General features: G+C 33.9%; 1 protein-coding gene across 1 annotated transcript in view; it reads left to right on the top strand.

Annotated features, from left to right (window-relative positions):
- The window catches only part of RNF180 (ring finger protein 180), a 164662-nt gene that overhangs the window by 100915 nt on the left and 43696 nt on the right, over positions 1-20051 (top strand). The window contains exon 5 of the mRNA XM_074354864.1: positions 16044-16269. Coding sequence (XP_074210965.1) covers positions 16044-16269 — 226 coding nt within the window. The remainder of the gene's footprint in view (positions 1-16043; positions 16270-20051) is intronic.

The following is a 20051-nucleotide window of genomic DNA, read 5'->3' on the forward strand; positions in this document are numbered from 1 at the left end:
TAAACATGATATTCATGATTCCTCCTTGATGGAAAGAAGTTATATAGAAATGGTATGAGGGCTGTGGATTAGCCATTTATAGTCACATCTATTACCTCGCTTCCATTGCTTTATTCTGCCAATAGCAAAAATATGAGTATTTTCAGAAACATGAATATTGGTACATTTGTAATATCTTTAGATTCGAAAACCTTGTCTCCTAATGTGACCATAGGCTATATCAGACTACAGTTACAGGGACTTGAAAGTGGACAGTAAACATCTTACAGAGAAGATCTGGAGAGCACTTAGTTTTACACAAAGTACAGTTTCTCAGACAGGGCTACTGACATGTCAGGATTAGCCTCCTGGTATTCATCCCGTATCATTTCCCTTGAAGTTTTGTTGCTTAATGAAAAAATAGATGACAAGGGGTAGAAAACAGGTTTAGTTCAAAATATGGTGTGGTTGAGTATGGCTGCCAATGGTATATATATTCTTAAAGATTGAACATTAGTAGCTTTAGATAGTTGAATGCTACAAATTTTGTTGACTTACGACTAAAATTCTATCCAGGTGATAAATGAGAAGTTTTTAATTCAGTCATTGGTTTCAGTCATTGGTCAAGCTTTTTAAGATGTCTGTGAATCCCCTGAAACTTTATGCAAAACAGCATACATAGCAAGTGTCAGTTTTTCTGAGAAGAAGAGTCATAGCTTGCTTTCATGAGAATCTCAGGACATACAGATGTTAAAAAAAAAAAAAGAGAGAGCAAGGAAAAGAAGTAAGAATGAATGAGTTAAACAAGCTACTTCATCTGTGTTTTTGCAGCCAGTGCTCTCCTGTCCCAGGCTCTTGGGGAAATGTATAGTTGGAGCTGCTGCCACCCTCCCCCAAGATAGCCACAAGAGATAGCATTTTCTGTACTTCTTTTGAAGTAGAGGTTTGATTATGTATGGGAAAGGTCTATCCATTATTTGTGGAATTCTCACATACCACTTGTTTGGTTTTTCAGTAAGAAAAAGCTAACTTTTCTAACTGTATCTTGTAAACTTATACAAAGATAAGCCAGATGTTATAAAGATAGTAATATTTATATAAAATAAATACATTAGAAGTACATTTCAGTCAACACAACTATTTAGAAATAATAGTTCAAGACTGAAACAACTAAAAATAAAATAATGAATTGTAAGTTATTGTGCTTATTACTTTCATCAGATGGTCCAGGCACGTATATGTTATTATTTTACTACTTTGTACATGGGTTAAGATGGTTTGGTTTCACTGCGTAGTTGTTTTTGGTTTTGTTTCATAAAGAAGTATTCTGGGAAATTTCTCACAAAAGGCCTTGTTATTTTTACTTCTTATGTTTTTCAGTGCATTACAGAAAATACCAAGCTTTATGTGTCCAGTCTGTACTCTCTATAGACTAGGAGTTTTATATTTGACTGTGTTCAATTTGATTTCTGATTTTCTTAAATCCCTCCAAGTTTGGCTAGAGTTTCTATTTCTTAAGAGAGTTTCTTAAAACCGTTCGAGAGTAATGAAAAACAAACAAAAAACAAAGAAAAAATTCTAGTTTTCGCCCATAGCACAGGAAAATAGACTTGACTTCAGAGTTGAGTTTCTTATTTGGTTTCTAAGGGTCTTTGGAAGAAACTTTACCAACTTGATTACTTGAAATGAAAAGAAAATTAAAAATCTGTAAAAATAACTATATCAGTTTATAGTAATGAAATATTTATTTAGGCCATGTCGAAAGTTTTATTATATAGAAGAATATTTTCTTATAACTAAGCCTCAACCCTTTTAAACAGTGAAATTTTTTTTATTGAGGATCATCATTCTAAAAATAGAATATATAATACCTGCATATGCACTAGCATAAATTAATTTTTCCTGGTAACTCAGGGTCATGATTTTTCAAAACTGTCATTATCCTTTGCCTAAACAGCAATGACCTCAGTAGGTACTGGGTTACTATCACATGCATACACACATACAAACACACAAACACATGAATTAAGCATCCATCTAGTTGTCTTTCTTTAATCCTTATTATTTAATTATAGAAAATGTTTTAAAATGCCAAGTGTTTTTGTTTATGGTTTGGCATTCTATTATATTATAAAAATTACTTAATTTAAGTATCTAAAACTAGCCTCCATGCCTGAAGATTCTTAACCAGAGGTGTATATTAAGATCATCTTTTAACAGTATACTTTCCCAACCTTAGCCCAGAATGTTTTGATATAGTAGATCTGTTTTGGAACTTGAGCATCATTTCTCTCAAGCACCAAAGTGAATTTTCAAGAGTAGTCATATTTGAGGAACCACTGATATAAGGAAATGCATTGTTCAGATATCTGTAGATTAACCCTTTAGGGGCTAGATCTTGAACATTTAAATACTACTGAATGTGGCACAAACACTGAATTCTCTCATTAATTCCTATGCTCCCCACCCTTGCATACATAGGGAAGAGATGCTGTAAGTTCTTAGTAGTTGCAGAAAGGTTCAGCCTTTTATAGGCAGTAACAACCAATCAAAGTATGATTTTACATTATAGTAGTAGCTCTATCAAATGCAGGGATTCAGGTATTAAAACTTGACTCTTCTAGGGTGATTTTAATAAAGCCTCTGGCTAATAATGAAATAAGACATTATTAAATATGTATGGCCCAAATCACTCAAGAATAAAGGGACAGAAACAGAATTATAGTAAGAACTATTAATTTACTTTTATTCATGGTAAATTTTACACATAAAAACAAAATTAAAATATATAAACAATATTTTAAACCAACATTTACCAACTTCTATACCCCATACACCTTGTTTCTCATTCTTTTCAAGCATTGCCAGTATTTTTACGAAAATTACTATTGGATGTCCAGGAGCTACTGCTTCATTCTCAGAGACACTACCAAACCCTGAGAGTTCCAGAAAGCTAAATTCCAGGTTGCTTAGGGTCTCTCTGTTTGTTCATGTGTTTCTTACGAAACAATCCTCTCAGGGTGTTGTATGTGCGTTGTAATACAGTAAAGATTCAGTGGTGACTGGAAAAAAACAATGTAATTTTGGAGTGTACTGTTTCTCCTATCCCTCCCTACTGCACAACAGCAACAACAAAAACAAACCCAGTTTATTTAAATACATTTAGTATGTTATGAATACAATTATAACTGCAAGTCTCAGACAATTGTTGAATCCTAGTAGGCATTATGAACCTTAGTCTCAAAGAATTTGACCTGCAACAATCAAAATTTCAGGTTTGAGTTAGATTACTGAGTCTTATTATATTTACTCTCAATGATTTTGTATTTAGTTCTGAAAATTAGCCAAATAACTAAAGAGGTGATTTTTAAATTTTATTTTGTGAAATTGCAGATGGTTAACTTTTATTTTTTATTCCATAATTTATTAAAGAAAGAACAGTTAGATCTGAAAAATACATTTAAGAAATATTTCTGTTTAAGGACTTTCTGGCCATTTCTTCCTTTAGTTTAATGTTCAGACATATGGCTTCATATTCAACAGTGAGTATGATTATTTTTTAAATATCCAAATCAATTGGAAATTAGAACTACTTTTAACCAAATTCTAGTCAGTTATTTGCTGTTTACCTTGTATGCCACATAAAAAAAAGTGTATTATATTTTTCAAATTACCTTTTTCTTGATACTTTAATTGGTTTTGATCAGGTTGTTCTGGGAAATGCAATTTTCATGGCAGAGAAAAAAAGAGCTATGGCAGAACCAAGTGCTGAGTCATAAAGCTTCTGATCAGCAATGACACATATTACTTCCACTTACATTCCATTGGCCAAAACATCAGATGACCAACCCTGAAGTTATTGGAACAGCAAAATATGATTTTATCTTTTTGCAGAGAGTAGGAACAAATAGTCGAGAGCTATAATACAACTTACCACAATGCAGCCTACTGTATTTGTGACCCTCCCTGTCAGTAATATTTGTTTTTCCCTGTTACACTGCAAAATATTTACCCACACCCAAGTGGGCACTCATAAGTCCTACCCCAGACTCAAATGTAGGATTTTATAGCAGTTTTTTTTTTAATATAATAGATTTTATATCAGGTCTGGATCTTGCCCTTCTCGATTCACTGAGCTAGAAACTAAAGTGGCAAGTTATCTGCCCCACACATAACGGTGTACAGTTCTGGAATGGAGACAGGATAATCTCAATAGCTCCAATTCAGAAAGGGATAAATGGGAAGCATGCAAGAATCAGTGGTCAGTTGCAGTTTTGAAACCACACTGGACATATGTGGCAAAGCATTACTACACTGGGGTAGGAGATAATTTTTTATTTAGTTACGATTCATTCTCTAGCATTAGCTCCATATTTCATTGTCTCCATGGTTTTTGACTCTGATTTTTGGGTGGTCCATCCTTTCCCAGTATCTCCCTTGGCCATATCAGAGGAAGGTATTTACAAATATATGTCTTTTTAAGGCTGAGTGACTTCTGTCAGCCTGCTTCTTTCCCAAGAATATTGGGGCCCAAACATCATTTTAATTCCAAAAGTTCTAGTCTCTCTTAGTTCATGCTAGATGCAGTCTTGGCAGTATGACTGTCTGAAATGTAGCATTTTATCTCACTTGTCTAAATGTCATACCCACAGTTATTTTCAAGACATACCTAACTCTCTTTAGACTTAATTGCTAACACCTTAGTCTTACCAGACTTCCGTGAGAAAACACAGTCTGATTTCTCTGATCCACTTTGTAAAAGGATTTATTAGGGCCATATTTAATCTAGAAAGCATTGTTGGGTGCCACTTTTAATTTATTGAGACGTAACAGGTCTATAGGGACCTGACAGCTCCGTACTTGGTTTAATTTTGACCTTAGGCCAGCCTTTGTTTCTTAGAGCGTTTGTTAACTTTATCTTTCACTGGATGGGTATGAGAAACAATTGTATCTTTCAACCTGCTGAGTCATAGAATTTCTGGATTCTCTTGTCCTTCCATTGATGTTTGAAACCAGATCAATTCTTTCTGAGCTCACCTTTCTTGTAGCATGTTAAATGGAGCCATTAGCAACAAAGGTGTTATTTTCTGTAAGCTTACTTTGCTCAACATATGCCTTCCAGTTTACCACAAGTGACAGTTTTACCTGCATCACCACTGCATAACATGGGTTGTCATTTTCCCAGCCCCTAATAACGGTTTTCCTCACTAAGTTTCACCACTCTGTATTACAGAAATATCTCTACTCCTGATTCCAATTTTGGTATTAGTCACCATGTTAGTGAAATAACAAACCACCACTAAATCCCAGTGGCTTACAAGCAACAGATACTTATTTCTTTTTCATATTACATGTTTGCTTTGCTCTACTTTAGTGACTTCTTAATCCTGAGTACGAGAATGATGGAGCAGCCACCATCTGGGACATGACATTATTAAGACCAGATAAAAGTCCATGGCAAACCCTTGCAGTGACTTTAAAAATCTGCTTAGACAAGGTTTTCATCACTTCCATTCATATTCCTTTGGCTAAAACAAGTTATGTCGCTAAGCTTGATGTTGATGGGGTAGGCAAATTTTATCCCCTTATAGGGACTGGAAGTAGATAATTGGGTATAAAGAAATCTGATATAATTGGGTATGGAGAAGTAGCCATACTATATTTCCATAGTTTTTTAATAAAGTAACTTACAGTTATTGGATTTGAAAAGAGCTAACCTAAATCCTCAGATACATTTATTGAGGCCAATTAAATAAGAATCATCATCTGTTTTCTGATAGGTTATTTTGTTTATTCACAAAATAGTAACATGCTTATTATTCAGTTTGAGAATCTAAAAATAATATTTGAAAGAATATTTTACTGATAATATCACAGTGGGAAGGCAGGTTCAGTAGAGAAAATCATGAATGTTGGAAAAGTTTAGGTTCTAATTTTTAAGATAAGATAAAAATACTGTTGAAGTGTAAAAAACAATAGAAATTTTAAAAGTTTATTTATTTATTTAAATATTTTTTATTGAGTTATAGGCATTTTACAGTGTTGTGTCAAATTCCAGTGTAGAGCACAATTTTTCAGTTATACATGAACATACATATTAAAATGTTTATTTTTTTAATGGAAGGAAAATACAGAAAGTCTAGTGAGCATAGTGGTAAAGATATTTTGGAAAGGGAGGTTAATATAAACTAATGAGGATAAAAGAAAAAAGAAAGACCATATGACCTATATGTAGGAAGAAAATATACATTTCCCAGTTTCCTAAAACAGTGAGTGACCATTAACTGGGTAAAGTAATCCAAAATATCCCTAAATCTTTCTTTAAAGAATTACAGTGAGTCAAAGGATAGCAAATGCCTCACATGCTTCCTGTCATTTCTCCTTCTCTACCCTTTGCAGCCATTACACCTTTCCCATCTAGCATAGAACAAGCTCAGAACTTAAACACAGCACTCCAAGTACTTCAGGCAGTCGGTATTCACTTAAGTTGTCTTAAGATTTGCAACTTATCTGGCATTTCTGACACAGTCTCATTTTAATGAGACTTGGTTAATCTGCATTTGAAAATTAGTGTTAATATTTAGACATCTGTTCTTTGATTCCACATGTATCTTTTTCAATTAGTGTTTTTGTTTCCTTTGGGAAAATACCCAAAATTGGAATTGCTAGGTTATAGCTCTATTTTTATTTTTTGAGTCACCTTCATACAGTTTTTCATAGTGTCTGCACCAAGTTACAGTCCTGCCAGTAGTGCACAAGGATTCTGTTTTCTCCACATCCTCACCAACACTTGTTATTTGCTGTCCTTTTGATAATAGCCATTCTGACAGGCATGAGGTGATATCTCATTGAGTTTTGATTTGCATTTCATGGGTGATTAGTGATGATCATTGTCTTTTCATGTATGTGTTGTCCATCTTTATGTCTTCTTTGGAAAAATGTCTATTCAGGCCCTCTTCCCATTTTTAATTGAGTTGCTGTTTTAAATTTTTGATGTTGAGTTGTATGAGTTCTTTGTGTATTTTGGATATTAACCACTTATCCGATATATTGTTTGCAAATATCTTTTCCCATTTGGTAGGCTGCCTTTCTGTTTTCTTGACAGTTTCCATCACTGTGCAAAACCTTTTTAGTTTGATGAGGTCCCATTGTTTATTTTTGCTTTTGTTTTCCTTGTCTGAAGAGATATATCCAAAAAATATATATAATGGTAAGACTGTAAAAGAGCATACTGCCTTTACTTTCCTCTTGGAGTTTTATAGTTTCAGGTTTTACATGCACGTCTTTAATCCATTTTGAGTTTATTTTTGTATATGATGTGAGAAAGTAGTCCAGTTTAATTATTTTTGCATACAGCTGTCTGGTTTTTCCAACACCACTTATTGAAAGAAGCTGTCTTTTTCCCATTATATATTCTTGCCTCTTGTCATGGATTAATTGACCATATAAGTGAGAGTTTACTTCTGGGCTCTCTTTTCTGTTTCATTGATCTATGTGTCTATTTTTGTGCCAGTATCATACTGTTTTGACTACTGTAGCTTTGTAGTGTAGTTTGAAATCAGAAAGCATGATGTCTCCAGCTTTCTTCTTCTCAAGATTCCTTTGGCTTTTCAGGGTCTTTTAAAATCTGATACAAATTTTAGAATTATTTGTTCTAGTTCTGTAAAAAATGCCATTGGTATTTTGATAGAGAATTGCCTTCAACCTGTAGATTTCCTTGGGCACTATGGTCATTTTAACAATATTAGTTCTTCCAACCCATGAACATTATATATCCTTCCTTTGTTTGTGTCAGTTTCTTTCATCAGTATCTTACAGTTTTCTAGGTACAGATCTTTTGCTTCCTTAGTTAGATTTATTCCTAGGTATATGCAGTTGTAAATAGGATTGTTTTATCAGTTTCTTTTTCTGATAGATTATTGTTAGTGTAGAAAAATGCACCAGATTTCTGTATATTAATTTTGTATCCTGTAACTTTACTAAATTCATTTATTTGTTTTAATAGTTTCTGATGACATATTTAGGATTTTCTGTGTATAGTATCATGTCATCTGCAAACAGTGACAGTTTTAATTCTTCGTGTCCAATTTGGATTCCTTTTATTCCTTTTTCTTATCTGATTGCTATGGCTAGAACTTCTGACACTATGTTGAGTAAAAGTAGAGACAGTGGGCATCCTTGTCTTCTTCCTGATATTAGAGGAAATGCTTTCACATTTTCATTGTTGACTGTGATGTTAGCTGAATTTTGTCAAAATAGTTCTCTGCATCTCTTGAGATTGTCATTTTTTTTATTCTTCAATTTGTTAATGTGGTGTATCACATTGATTGATTGGTGAATATTAAACTATCCTTGCATCCCTGGGATGAATCCCACTCAGTCATGGTGTATGATCCTCTTAACGTACTGTTGAATTTGGGTTGCTAATATTTTGTTGAGGACTTTTGCATCTGTGTTCATCAGTGATGTTGGCCTGTAATTTCCTTTTTTTGTGGAATCTTTGTCTGATTTTTATACCAGAATGATGGGTTCATAAGTGTTCCTTCCTTTTCAGTTTTTTTTTGGAATAATTTGAGAAGGACAGGCATTAACTCTTCCTTAAATGTTAGGTAGAACTCAGCTGTGAAGCCATCTGGCCCTGCACTTTTGTTTTGAGGGAGTTTTTTGTTTGTTTGTTTGTTTTGCTGATTAAACTTCATTACTGATAATGGATCTGTTCATATTTTGTATTTTTTATTGATTCAGTTTTATAAATTGTACATTTCTAGGAATTTCTATTTCTTCTAGGTTGTCCATTTTATTGGCATGTAACTTTGTCATAGTAATCTCTTATGAACCTTTGTGTTTCTGTAGTGTTGATTGTAACTTCTTCCTTTTCATTTCTGATTTTATTTGGGTCTTACTGTTTCTTTTTGGCTATGAGTCTGGCTAGACGTTTATCAGTTATTGTTATCTTTTCAAAGAACTAGCTCTTAGTTTCATTGATCTTTCCTATTGTTTGTTCAGTCTCTATGTCATTTATTTCTATTCTAATCTTTATTATTTCTCTCCTTTTTTTTTAACTTTATGTTTTGTTTGTTCATTTTCTAGACCCTTTAGGCATAAGGTTAGGTCAGTTTTTTAACATTTTCTCTTTCCTGGGGTAGGTTTGCATTCCTATAAACTTCCCTCTTAGAACTGATTTGCTGTGTCCCATAGATTGTGGACCATTCTGTATTTTTTTTCATTTGTCTCCAGGTATTTTTTAAATTTCATCTTTGATTTCATTCGTGACTCATTGGCTATTTAGTAACTTTAAGCAATTATTAACATTTTAGAAATAAAATTCAGATGTTTTCAATACAATATGAGCCATTTTTTGTTCTGAGTGGGGAGTCAGTTTAAATGCATTCTAAAGCTTGTTCAGAAGGGGGAGAATATAGATATTAAACTTCAACTGTTTTTGTTCAAAGTTAAGAATAATAGGAAAAAAGGAATAGGATATAATAGCAGCAAACACTTAGATAGCAATTTTTATGAATGCGTTGTATATATTAACTCTTTCAATCTTTTCAACTTTATGAACTAGGTACTTTTAGTATCTCCACCTTAGGAGATACTAAAAAGTGAGACCCCAGGGAGTTAAATATCTTGCGTAACGTAATACAGGCAATAGTGGCAAAGTCCAGCAAGATTGGCTCTAGAAATACCAGTTAAGTCTAACAATTTTGTTGTGTCATTTAGGATCCCTGTTACCTTATTGATTTTCTTTCTGGAAGATCTGTTCAGTGATGTTAGTAGGGTGTTAAAGTCTCCTACTATTATTGTGTCCCCATCAATTTCTCCCTTTATGTCTGTTAGTATTTGTTTTATGTGTTTAGGCACTCCTATATTGGGTGCATGTATGTTAACAACTATAATTTCCTCTTTTTGTATTGATCCTTTTATCATTATATAGTGTCCGTCTTTCTTTATCTTTATCTGGAGAAAACTATAATTCGAAAAGATACATGCACCCCATCGTTTATAGCAGCACTGTTTATAATAGCCAAGACATGAAAGCAACCTAAACATCCATCGATATTTGAATGGATTTTCACCTACAGAGAAATAGATAAAGAAGATTGGTACACACGCACACACACACACACACAGTGGAATACTGCTCAGCCATAAAAGGAATGAAGTAATGCCATTTGCAGCAACATGGATGGACCTAGAGATTATCATACTAAGTGAAGTCAAACAGAGAAAGACAAATTTACAATATTACTTATATATAGAATCTAAAAAGTGATACAAATGAACTTCTTTACAAAACAGAAACAGACTCACAGACATAGAAAACAAACTTTTGCTTACCAAAGGGGAAACAGGGAGGGAGGGATGAATTAGGAGTTTAGTAGCAGATACAAATTACTGTATATAAAATAGATAAACAACGAGGTCCTACTGTATAGCACAGGGAGCTATATTCAATATCTTTTAATAACTTACAATGATAAAGGATTCATTCTGAATCACTGTGCTATACACCAGAACTAACACAACTTTGTAAATCAACTATACTTCAAGAAAAAAATAAACACTTCCAGTGGTGGGAGGGTGGAGATTAGCTCTGGAGTCTTGCTCTTAACCACTGCCCTACTGTCACTTCTTGAAAAAAAAATAAGTAAAGAAATAAGGCCAAATACATCAGCATTCACAATAATTTTAAATAAACTGTCACTGCTGCTTTGTTTTCCTTATTATTAATAAAAATTTTTGACCTATTAATTTCTATACTAATTTTTATTGACTTTTTAAACATTGTTTATATTATTTATCAGCTTATTATCTCCTTTTCTTACACTGAAGCCTCTAGAAAGTAACTTGAGTATGTCTGGTTGACTTTGTAGGATAATTTCCATGGGGCCAAAAACAATTGGACATTTGGGCACTTATTATATTAATTTGCTAGTTATGATGATGATACCTTGATATTTCTAACTTCCCTACAGAGCGTATCTAAATTTTCATTTTTGTTTTTACCTCCATCATTATCATTATCATTATCAGTTAACATTTATTATCTGCTAGGACTATTCAGAGTATATTAACTCACTTAAGAATGTGGTGATGAAGAGTGTTACTTCAGACCCAGATTAGCTGGGTTGAAATTCTGACTTCACCACTAGTTTCAGTAAGTGAGCTGTCTATATTTGTTCCCCTTGCTCTAGAAAATGATGATAATAATAGTACCTACTTCATAGGAATATTGTGTTGAGGAAATTAGTTAATATGTACAGCTTTCATCTTATTTCTAAGTCTGAAAGAATTTGGTAGGAAACATCAGATAAATGTTTACCTCTGTGGTAGATGCACTGTTTAAGAGCGAACATGTTTTGCTTGTGTTCATATTACTTTGGTTGATGAATAGGTATTTCTTTTAGAATCGATTTTAGTCTAGCTTCTCATAACATTCCTTCATTTTTAGTTCTAATCACGGGAATTATACAGAGGAAAATTACAATCTCTCACACAAATCTTGAATATCTTGTCTCCTCTTAATATTTTTCTGAGTGAATATCCTCAGTCTTATAGTACTCCATATGAGGTATGTAATTGGGGTGCTGCCCTGAGCTTCAGTATATTTCTATGGATAACTCTAATTTGTGTCCCTCAGAATATGATATGATCATATACAACATTAGGCACATAACCTCACGCTATACTGCAGTTCACGTTTCACTTGCTTTTTGAGTAACCACATCTAGTCAGTTAAGTCTCTATCTCTTCTTTACATTAATTGTTTTCAGCTAAGTTTCATTCATCTTCTATGTATGCAGTCCATTTTAGAGTTTTATTTCAGTCAGGAACTTACTAAGTTTTTTTTTTTAATCTTGACTCTGCTGTCTAGTTTAGCCTAGTTTACATTTTTATATTATTTGCTAATGGCATACCTCGTTCCAGAGAGGATTTTAATTGTTTTTAACTAGCCAGCCATCTTTCACGTTCCCTCCCCATTTCTGATAAGCATTTTTGAGGTCTCCATCTATGGTAATTGAAATGTTGTGGAGATGAAGATGAGTTCATAAGCATACCTATTAAAAACTTCCTTCAAAAAAAACCAGAAAACCTCCTTCCAGGTTGACATTTTATCTTTTAATGAGCAATTTTTAAAATAGAACCATTCTATCCAACAGTAAATTTATTATTATACAACCATACGTTTCTCCAATTTGGAGAAAAAGCCAGTGGAGTTCTATCCCTGAGGTAGTTGGGGGTTTTTTTGTTTTTGTTTTTGGCTCCTTGCAGAACAGTTTTTATTACCAGATATGTGCGATTCTCTGGATGGTGAAAACTCTTAACCCTCTTCAGTCCCTTTAAATAATCCTAGATGATGATGATCCTAGATGACTTTGTGTTATATCTATTTTGGGGATTAAGTCACTTAGCTCGATTAATAGATGAATAGTTTTTAACCTCATTTTCTATTTTCAAACTTCTGCCTTCAAGTTTATTTCCAGAATAATGTTGTGTTTTAAATAGCAAGTAGTTTGTTTCTTTATGTATATTTTAATGAAATCTAGTCACTTTTGTTATATGTGTAGGGTTAAACTATTTCATAGAAATAAAATTCTGTACAAATATTTGGGCTATAATTTGATCTAAGAGGTTCTTCAAATTATGATTTTTTTATGCCGTGAGTTTCTTTGAGGTTAATTATTTCAAATCTCAAGACATAATACTGAGAGTGTATATAAACAAAATAAGCTTTCACTATGAAATAAAATTTAGGTAAGTAAGCATCTAGGTCCAAAGATGTTTTTATTATCTGGGGTGCCCAAATCAGTACTAATTGTCCATTTACCACTTTCCTTTTTCAAGTTTCTTTTAAGTTCAAGACAGAATAGTCATATGACAATAATTATGAGAAAAATTGGGGATTTTGCTGCCTTTCCAGGAGGTTTTTTTATATTATTGTTCAAATCATAGCTACAAGCTTTCTGTTGGTGAGGGACACTTACTTCATATTCCCTCTGTGTTAACCTTTACGTATGTTATATGGGATTTCACAGAATGCTTGTTTCCTAGCTGGAGATAACCAAAAGGCCTGTAAGAATACCTAAGAACACTCAACAGAAATACCCACAGGAAGATACAAATCAATACAATATTTAACAAGCTGAACCTATGAGCATTTTGAGAATGTGATCACCCATAAGCAGGACCTACTCTTATTTCATTGGGGAAAAAAACTGTGTGCTTGTGTGTGTGTGTACACATACATACATACATATTTTTTCATTCCCCATTATTATCTTAACATTCTTTTGTGAGAAATAGAAAAGAATGGGCAAATAAAATTTATTATGAGGAAACAGTCAAGTAGTAGTGACAGCGAACAACTTTAGATAGAATAGCAGTGAAATCCTTTGGGGAAGTTGATATTTAAACTAAGATTTTAAAAATGAGGTAAAATTAGCCATATTAGACAAGGCCATGCCAACTAATTTTTGTTATGTAACAAATCACCCTAAAATTTAGTTGTTTAGAACAACCACCTATATATTCACTCACAGTTTTCTGAGTTGGCAGTTGGATCTGGGCTCAGCTGTGATGGCTTATTTCTGTTCCACATGGTGTCATCTGGGCTCACTTGTACATTTGCAGTTAGGTGATAATCCTTGGCTCTGCCCACACTTGTCTGGTGGATGGCTTGTTTCCAGCAGTCACAGTGGTGGTAGCTGGACCATATGTCACTTACTATTCAGCAGGCCAGCCTAGGCTTGTTCATATGGTAATAGACTCAGGGTTTCCAAGATCAGCAAGAAAGGATCATTCCAATGCACAAGCTTTTGTTAAGCCTTTATTTGCATCATGTTTGCTAATGATCCATTGGCCAAAGCAAGTCACATGGCAGAGCCCAAATCCAGAGGGTGGAAAAATAATCTCCGCATCTTAATGAAATGCCTGTGGGTGCACATAGAGAGATGGGAAGAATGTTACCTGTTTCATAGTCAACCACATAGAGTAGGGGCCTTTTGGAAGAGGAAAGCATCATGTCTTAAGGCCTTAAGACAGGAAAGTGATGTGTTTGTTAAGCTAGAAGACCAGTGAATTGGAGAGTAGCTCAGTATGGAGGATAAAAATGAAGGCTGGAACTGAACCATGCAGAGTCCAGTGGGGCACTGAAAGGAGTCTTATCTTATTACAAATGTAAGAAGGCACCATTAAGTAGGTGGCAAGAAAGAAAGAGATCCTAGTCTACTTAGGAAATGCTGCTGAAAGACTGATGAAGGTAAGTCAGGAAAGCATCGTAGATTTGGCTGAAAGCATTAAGATGAAAAGACTTCCTTTACCAGATATTGAGGTTTATTATAAGGCTACAGTACGAGATTGTATTATGGCATAGGAATAGACAGTAAAGTATGGAACAAAATAGAAGCTGACTCATGCCTCTTTGGCCTCTTAATAACAACATGGCACTTTAGAACAGTGGAGGAAACCAAGTCTTTGCAATAAATGAGCTGTACCAATTAATAACTACATAAAAAATAAAAATGAAATTTACCCCTAATTTACACTATACATGAAAATCAATTTCAGTTAGATTATAGGATGATGAATATTATTAAATGCAATATACTTCTATCTTAATGACCTTGGGAAAGGGTAAGAGATCTTAAATAAGATACAAAAAATATTAACCATAAAGGAAAAATGTTCTTTAAAATTATGAACTTCATTTCATCAAAAGACACTGTGAAAAGAGTGAAAAAGCAAACCAGAGAAAAGGAAAAATATTTGCAACACATCTAACCAGTGAACACAAATAACTAAATGAAATAAAAATGCTTACAAGTTTATAAGAAAAATTAGACAACCAATAAAGAATCAGCTAAAGACTGAAATGTGTCCTTCATAAAAACAGAAATTACCAACAGGTGGCAGAATGAGCCTGGCAGAAAGAAAGCAAAGCCATCTGGATAAATCAAATAATAGCTTATCCAGTAGAAAGGTTTTTATGTATTCTCAAGGTTCTGTTTGGCTCATTTATATAACTTTTACATCTCATGTAACTTAAAAATATTTATTCAACCCGAGGCCCACTCAAATTCGTCATTGATCTCCATATTTCACAACCATCAAAGCGAGGAGAAAAGCTTCTCCTCCACAGAGATTCCCATTGTGCCTCAGTGGACTGAGGTCAGGCCGGGTGTGAGGAAAATTTCTGTAGGCTCTACAGAGCCTGTGAAAAAGGAAGAGGAGAAGGTTAGCTGTGGTTAATAGTTTTGAGTATTTGTTATGTATCAGGCACTGTGCTAAACACTTTACATGGATTACCTCATTTACTTCTCACAGCATCCTCAGAGATGAGGAAATTGTAATGTTAAGTAACAGGAATTCTGCTACCAGACTTGTGCTGCCAACTTGAATGCCTCTTTTCCTAACTACTTAGTAGTTTCTTTCCATTTGGAAAGGAGGATGGGCTTATCATATTTCCCAGCTGCAAGGCTTATCCCAAAATTACTGCAAGTTTCCTTGGCTTATCTACTTCCTGACATAGCTTTGGCTTTGGCCTTTTCTTGGCTTTGAAGTCCAGGAAGGTGCAAAATAGAATAAAGAATGTTCCGTGCATGATATGAAGATGAAGTTTGATATCCTTGCCCTCACCTCTCTTCATGTGGGTGCCCATGCGAGGCTCTGTAACCTTGGGACAGTCAGCTTAGTTGTTGTGGTGGGAGAGGGATAAATGGGGAATCTGTACTCCTGGGACCTGACGCTTACTTAACAAGTGCTGGTTAAATAGAGATACAGGTATACTTAATGTGTTTAGGTACTGTATTTTAATATTTAGCATTATATAAAAATACTAAAAAGAATAAGAAAGACTTCTGGGTTTTTCATCTATGTTTCCAGTTTCTTCTTACTTTCTAAGGTAGCATTTCTGTCACTTTAATTACACCTCAGAAACAAATATACATGCTTCTCATAAATATTTTTATTCATTTTAACCAAATGTAAAGTCAGTCTCTCTTTCTCAAGGAAACCAATCAAATACTGAACTAAGAAAAATTGTTTTTGCTCATGTTTTGCAGACTTTGAATAATGAGATGAGCACAGATGATGACAATGAATATGCAGAGGAAAAGGAAGGCTACATCTGTGCAGTGTGTCTGGATGTTTATTTCAACCCCTACATGTGTTACCCTTGCCACCACATCTTCTGTGAACCCTGCTTACGGACTCTTGCCAAAGACAATCCTGCAAACACTCCCTGCCCATTGTGTCGGACAATTATTTCCAGAGTCTTTCTCCAGACGGGTAACTCTTATCTTTCATTAACACAATTGCCTGATTATTCTGTCTCTTTGTTCCAGTTCTAAAGGTACTTTATGAATTATTATGAGAAAGTTATTGAAAATCATGCACAGCATAATTTGTTACTCCAGTTTATAGAAAGGTGCTTCCCCAATTCATTAGAACTTTGTAAAAATCATAGAATCATAGATGAGAATAGTTTATCTCGACCACTCTACTGCTGAGATCTTTTCTAAAACATCCTAACTAGTTGTTGTTCAGCCTTTACGTGGACATCTCCAGTGTCATGGACATTCCATTAAAATTTGAAGCAGCGCTTTGGATTATTTATTCCTTATATCTGCCTTCCACTACTCCTCATTCTTGGGCCCTTTTCCCCCTCTGGGATCTCAAAGAGTAAATCTGTAAATACTTGAGGATAACTATTACGCCTTTCCCTCAAACTTTGGAAGTGAACCTTCTTACTGTTCTTAAGGTCTTTCTTCTTAAACTGGAAAGTAAAAAAGGAACAAGAATTTGTTTACCTAATTATCATGTAAAGATGAAATGTAACACAATATTTAAAGTATACTAATGGAGAGAGGAAAAATTTAGGGAGGAAATTTCTATATCTACATTGTCACCTCAACCATAGTGGAGCCAAATGAGGATTAAAGTGTGTACTTTATTAATAGTAAAACTGAAGATAACACATGGTACATTTTTCTTCCCCAAATGAAAATCCAAGGACGCATCTGCAAGGAAAACTCAGTTTATGAAAATAAGCTTTGCAAACCTTAACGTATCCAGCTACATGAAGGCTTGTAAACCTGTCTTACAGGCTCAGTAATCATACAATAAAGAGAAAGTAAAGCTTTGCCTCTCTGATCTGCCTAGTGCTTGTAGACTGGAGCAGAACATCACTACCCTGAACTTAGACCTGGAGACACAAGGACATGCCAAGCACAGTGACTCTACCCAGTAAAGAAATGTGGTGAGGGATGCCAAGCTGTCATCAGTGTCACCAGGCAGATCACTCTTCCTTTCATGAGGGAGAGAGAGGAAGGGGTGGAGAGAGGGAAGGAAGCAATTCCATGGAAGGACAGAAGCTTGCTGGAAGCTTCTCTTTTCTGGTTTACATTGAACTGGGAGAAAAGGGGGTTCTTTTCTTATACCAGATCCCTTGCTAGGTAGGTGCATTGGAGTGAATGAAAGGCTAACAATAACACCCCTTTCTCAGTGATATCTCTGATCATCTTTGCAAGAAAGCATTTACTAAAAGCCTGTTTTGATGGAAAGTATGTACATAGTGATTTAGACAGATGTCCCTGCCTTCCATGATCCATTTTAACATTGATAGGGATTTTAAAATTGCTTTCCTTGAGGTCTTAAAACAACAGTGACTCATGTCACTCTTGGTTCATTTATCAAAACAACAACGTCATACTTCCCTTTATTTCTAAAATTGGTTCTTATATAATAAATCTATTGGGAATATTTATTCCAATGGAGACTAAATTTGCTTGCGTAGTGTCATTTAGAAGCTGATAATAATAATGGGAACAAATCACTTAGTTACTTATACCTACCTCAAAAAGATTTAAGGTGTTTTAAGGTATATATTTAATGAAATAGCGAGACAAGGGAATTTATTAATTGAAATGGAATGTAAAGACCAGGTGAGGGTGGATGGGCCAGATGCATAAGCCATATGGCCCTACATGGTAACTACAATTAAATGAAATATTTGGTTTTAATATTCTGGCTGCCTTAGGAAAAATAAAGTAAGCATACAATTAAATGGTTCTCATGATCCTTGAAAAGAAACACACCAATCCCTAAGGATAAGCAAAGGGTTTTCCAGCACTTTAAACGAAAATTTTTATGTGATTTCTAGGCATATTGACAGACAGAGTAAGCAGTGTCCTCAAAGCAAATGCAATACCAGGTTTTCTAAAATTGTATCTTATGATATTCTTTGATAAGAGCTGAGGGCGTATCAGAGTATAAATGAGGGAAAGCAACATCACTAGTAGCCAAAAAAATACGGTCGGTTTTCCTATAAAAATAATTTTTAAAATTATATAATTAGTGCAATTTCATTATAGAAAAATCAGAACATATAAATAAATTTATAGGCTCACAATCTTCCATAGTCCTACCATTTAAAGACCACATTTAGTGAGTATTCTTCCAGAACAGTTTATGTACATACACTTAATCATTTTTTACCAAAAAAAAAATGAGTTTTGTATGTAAAGCTTTTGCCCTGCTTTTATTTTACTTTAAATTCTTGTGATCATGGTCTACTTAAGCTGTCTACTATTTAGATGTGTATTTATCATTCATTTCTTTGCTGATATATTTGGATAAATATTTGCACACATCTCTGAACACTTCCTTGTAATTGATTTCCAGGAGTAGAAATGGTAGTTAAAGCCTATGTGTGTTTTAAGGCTATGTATATATTACAAAATTATGCTCCAAAATTATTGCAAGCAGTAGAATACAAGGGCTTATTTTCTTGATACTCTGGACTACCCTTCTTAGTCCTTTTAAATCCCTTACCATGCCCTTTGCTGATTTTTCTTTTGATCTGTTCATCTTTTTCTTCTTTATTGCAAGAGGATTTTTTAAAATAGTATCAGCTTTTGCCATGTGCGGCCACTTTCCTGTTTTCTCATATGTCCCTGAATTATGTTTATTGTGTTTTATGAATGTGCAAAACTTCTATATTTCATGTAGTCTTATGTAGCAACTTTTGTCTTTATTATTTCCAATTTCAGCGTTAGGTATTAGAAGGCCTTATCCACTACAGAATTATATAAACAGTCTCTTTACCTATGTTTATTTTTGGTTTTCATTTTGTCCTCATTTCCCCACACTTAACTCCAGTCTATGTGTTATGATGTGTGGTTTGGTTAAGAATAGAGTACTTTTATTCCATATCATTAAGCATTTATTCCAGTAACATTTGTTGAACAATCCATTTTTCCTATGCTGACTGAATTGCACTTTTTAAAGTAATAATAATTACTAAAATGTATGTGTGTTCCTTGGCAGCTGTTCTTTTTCATTCATATTTTATCTTGTCCTATACCATATACTTCAGTCTTAAAATTATTCTAGTTTGTCTACTTTAATAACTCACAAATGAATTAATCTTATAAACTATTTGGGGGATAATTCACATCTTTAATTGACATTATTACAATATTGAGTGATTGTTATGGCATATTGCCTCTCAACACATATCTGTAATTTCCTTCCTAATAAGGCACAGTTCTTATTAGCTTTATGCCTGTATATTTTGTTGCTGCCATTGTAAGTGAGATTTTTTTTTCCTCTTCTGGTTTCAGCTGCTTTTGTTGATATTTTGAAAAAGTCAGTTTCTAATCTTAGACTATTCTGTGAACCTTACTGAACCCTGAGAGTTATTTATTAAGTGAATGAATTATCTCAGCTACCTCATGTCACCATCCAATTGTGTACAAACCAGGGGACAGTTATTGTCAAAGGTTAAAGTGGGAAAGTTGTCATTTTCTAAAGGAACTCAAGACATTTGGCCAATGAATAAGGGGTTATGTTGTAACATAATTTTATTAGAGTAGCTCAATGGATAGAGATACAATTAAATTCCTCTCAGATTTATTCCACAGAATGTGCTTTAGCAAAATAATTTTAAACCTGAATTGTAACATTCACTAGTTATGTGACTTTGCTTAAGTTACTTAACAATGTTAGAAGTGATCTTGGTAAAAAAAGAACTTGACACATTAGGAAAACAAAAAAATTGTAGTATATAA

Source organism: Camelus bactrianus, chromosome 3 (genome assembly GCF_048773025.1).
Source record: "Camelus bactrianus isolate YW-2024 breed Bactrian camel chromosome 3, ASM4877302v1, whole genome shotgun sequence".
NCBI classification, from domain to species: domain Eukaryota; kingdom Metazoa; phylum Chordata; class Mammalia; order Artiodactyla; family Camelidae; genus Camelus; species Camelus bactrianus.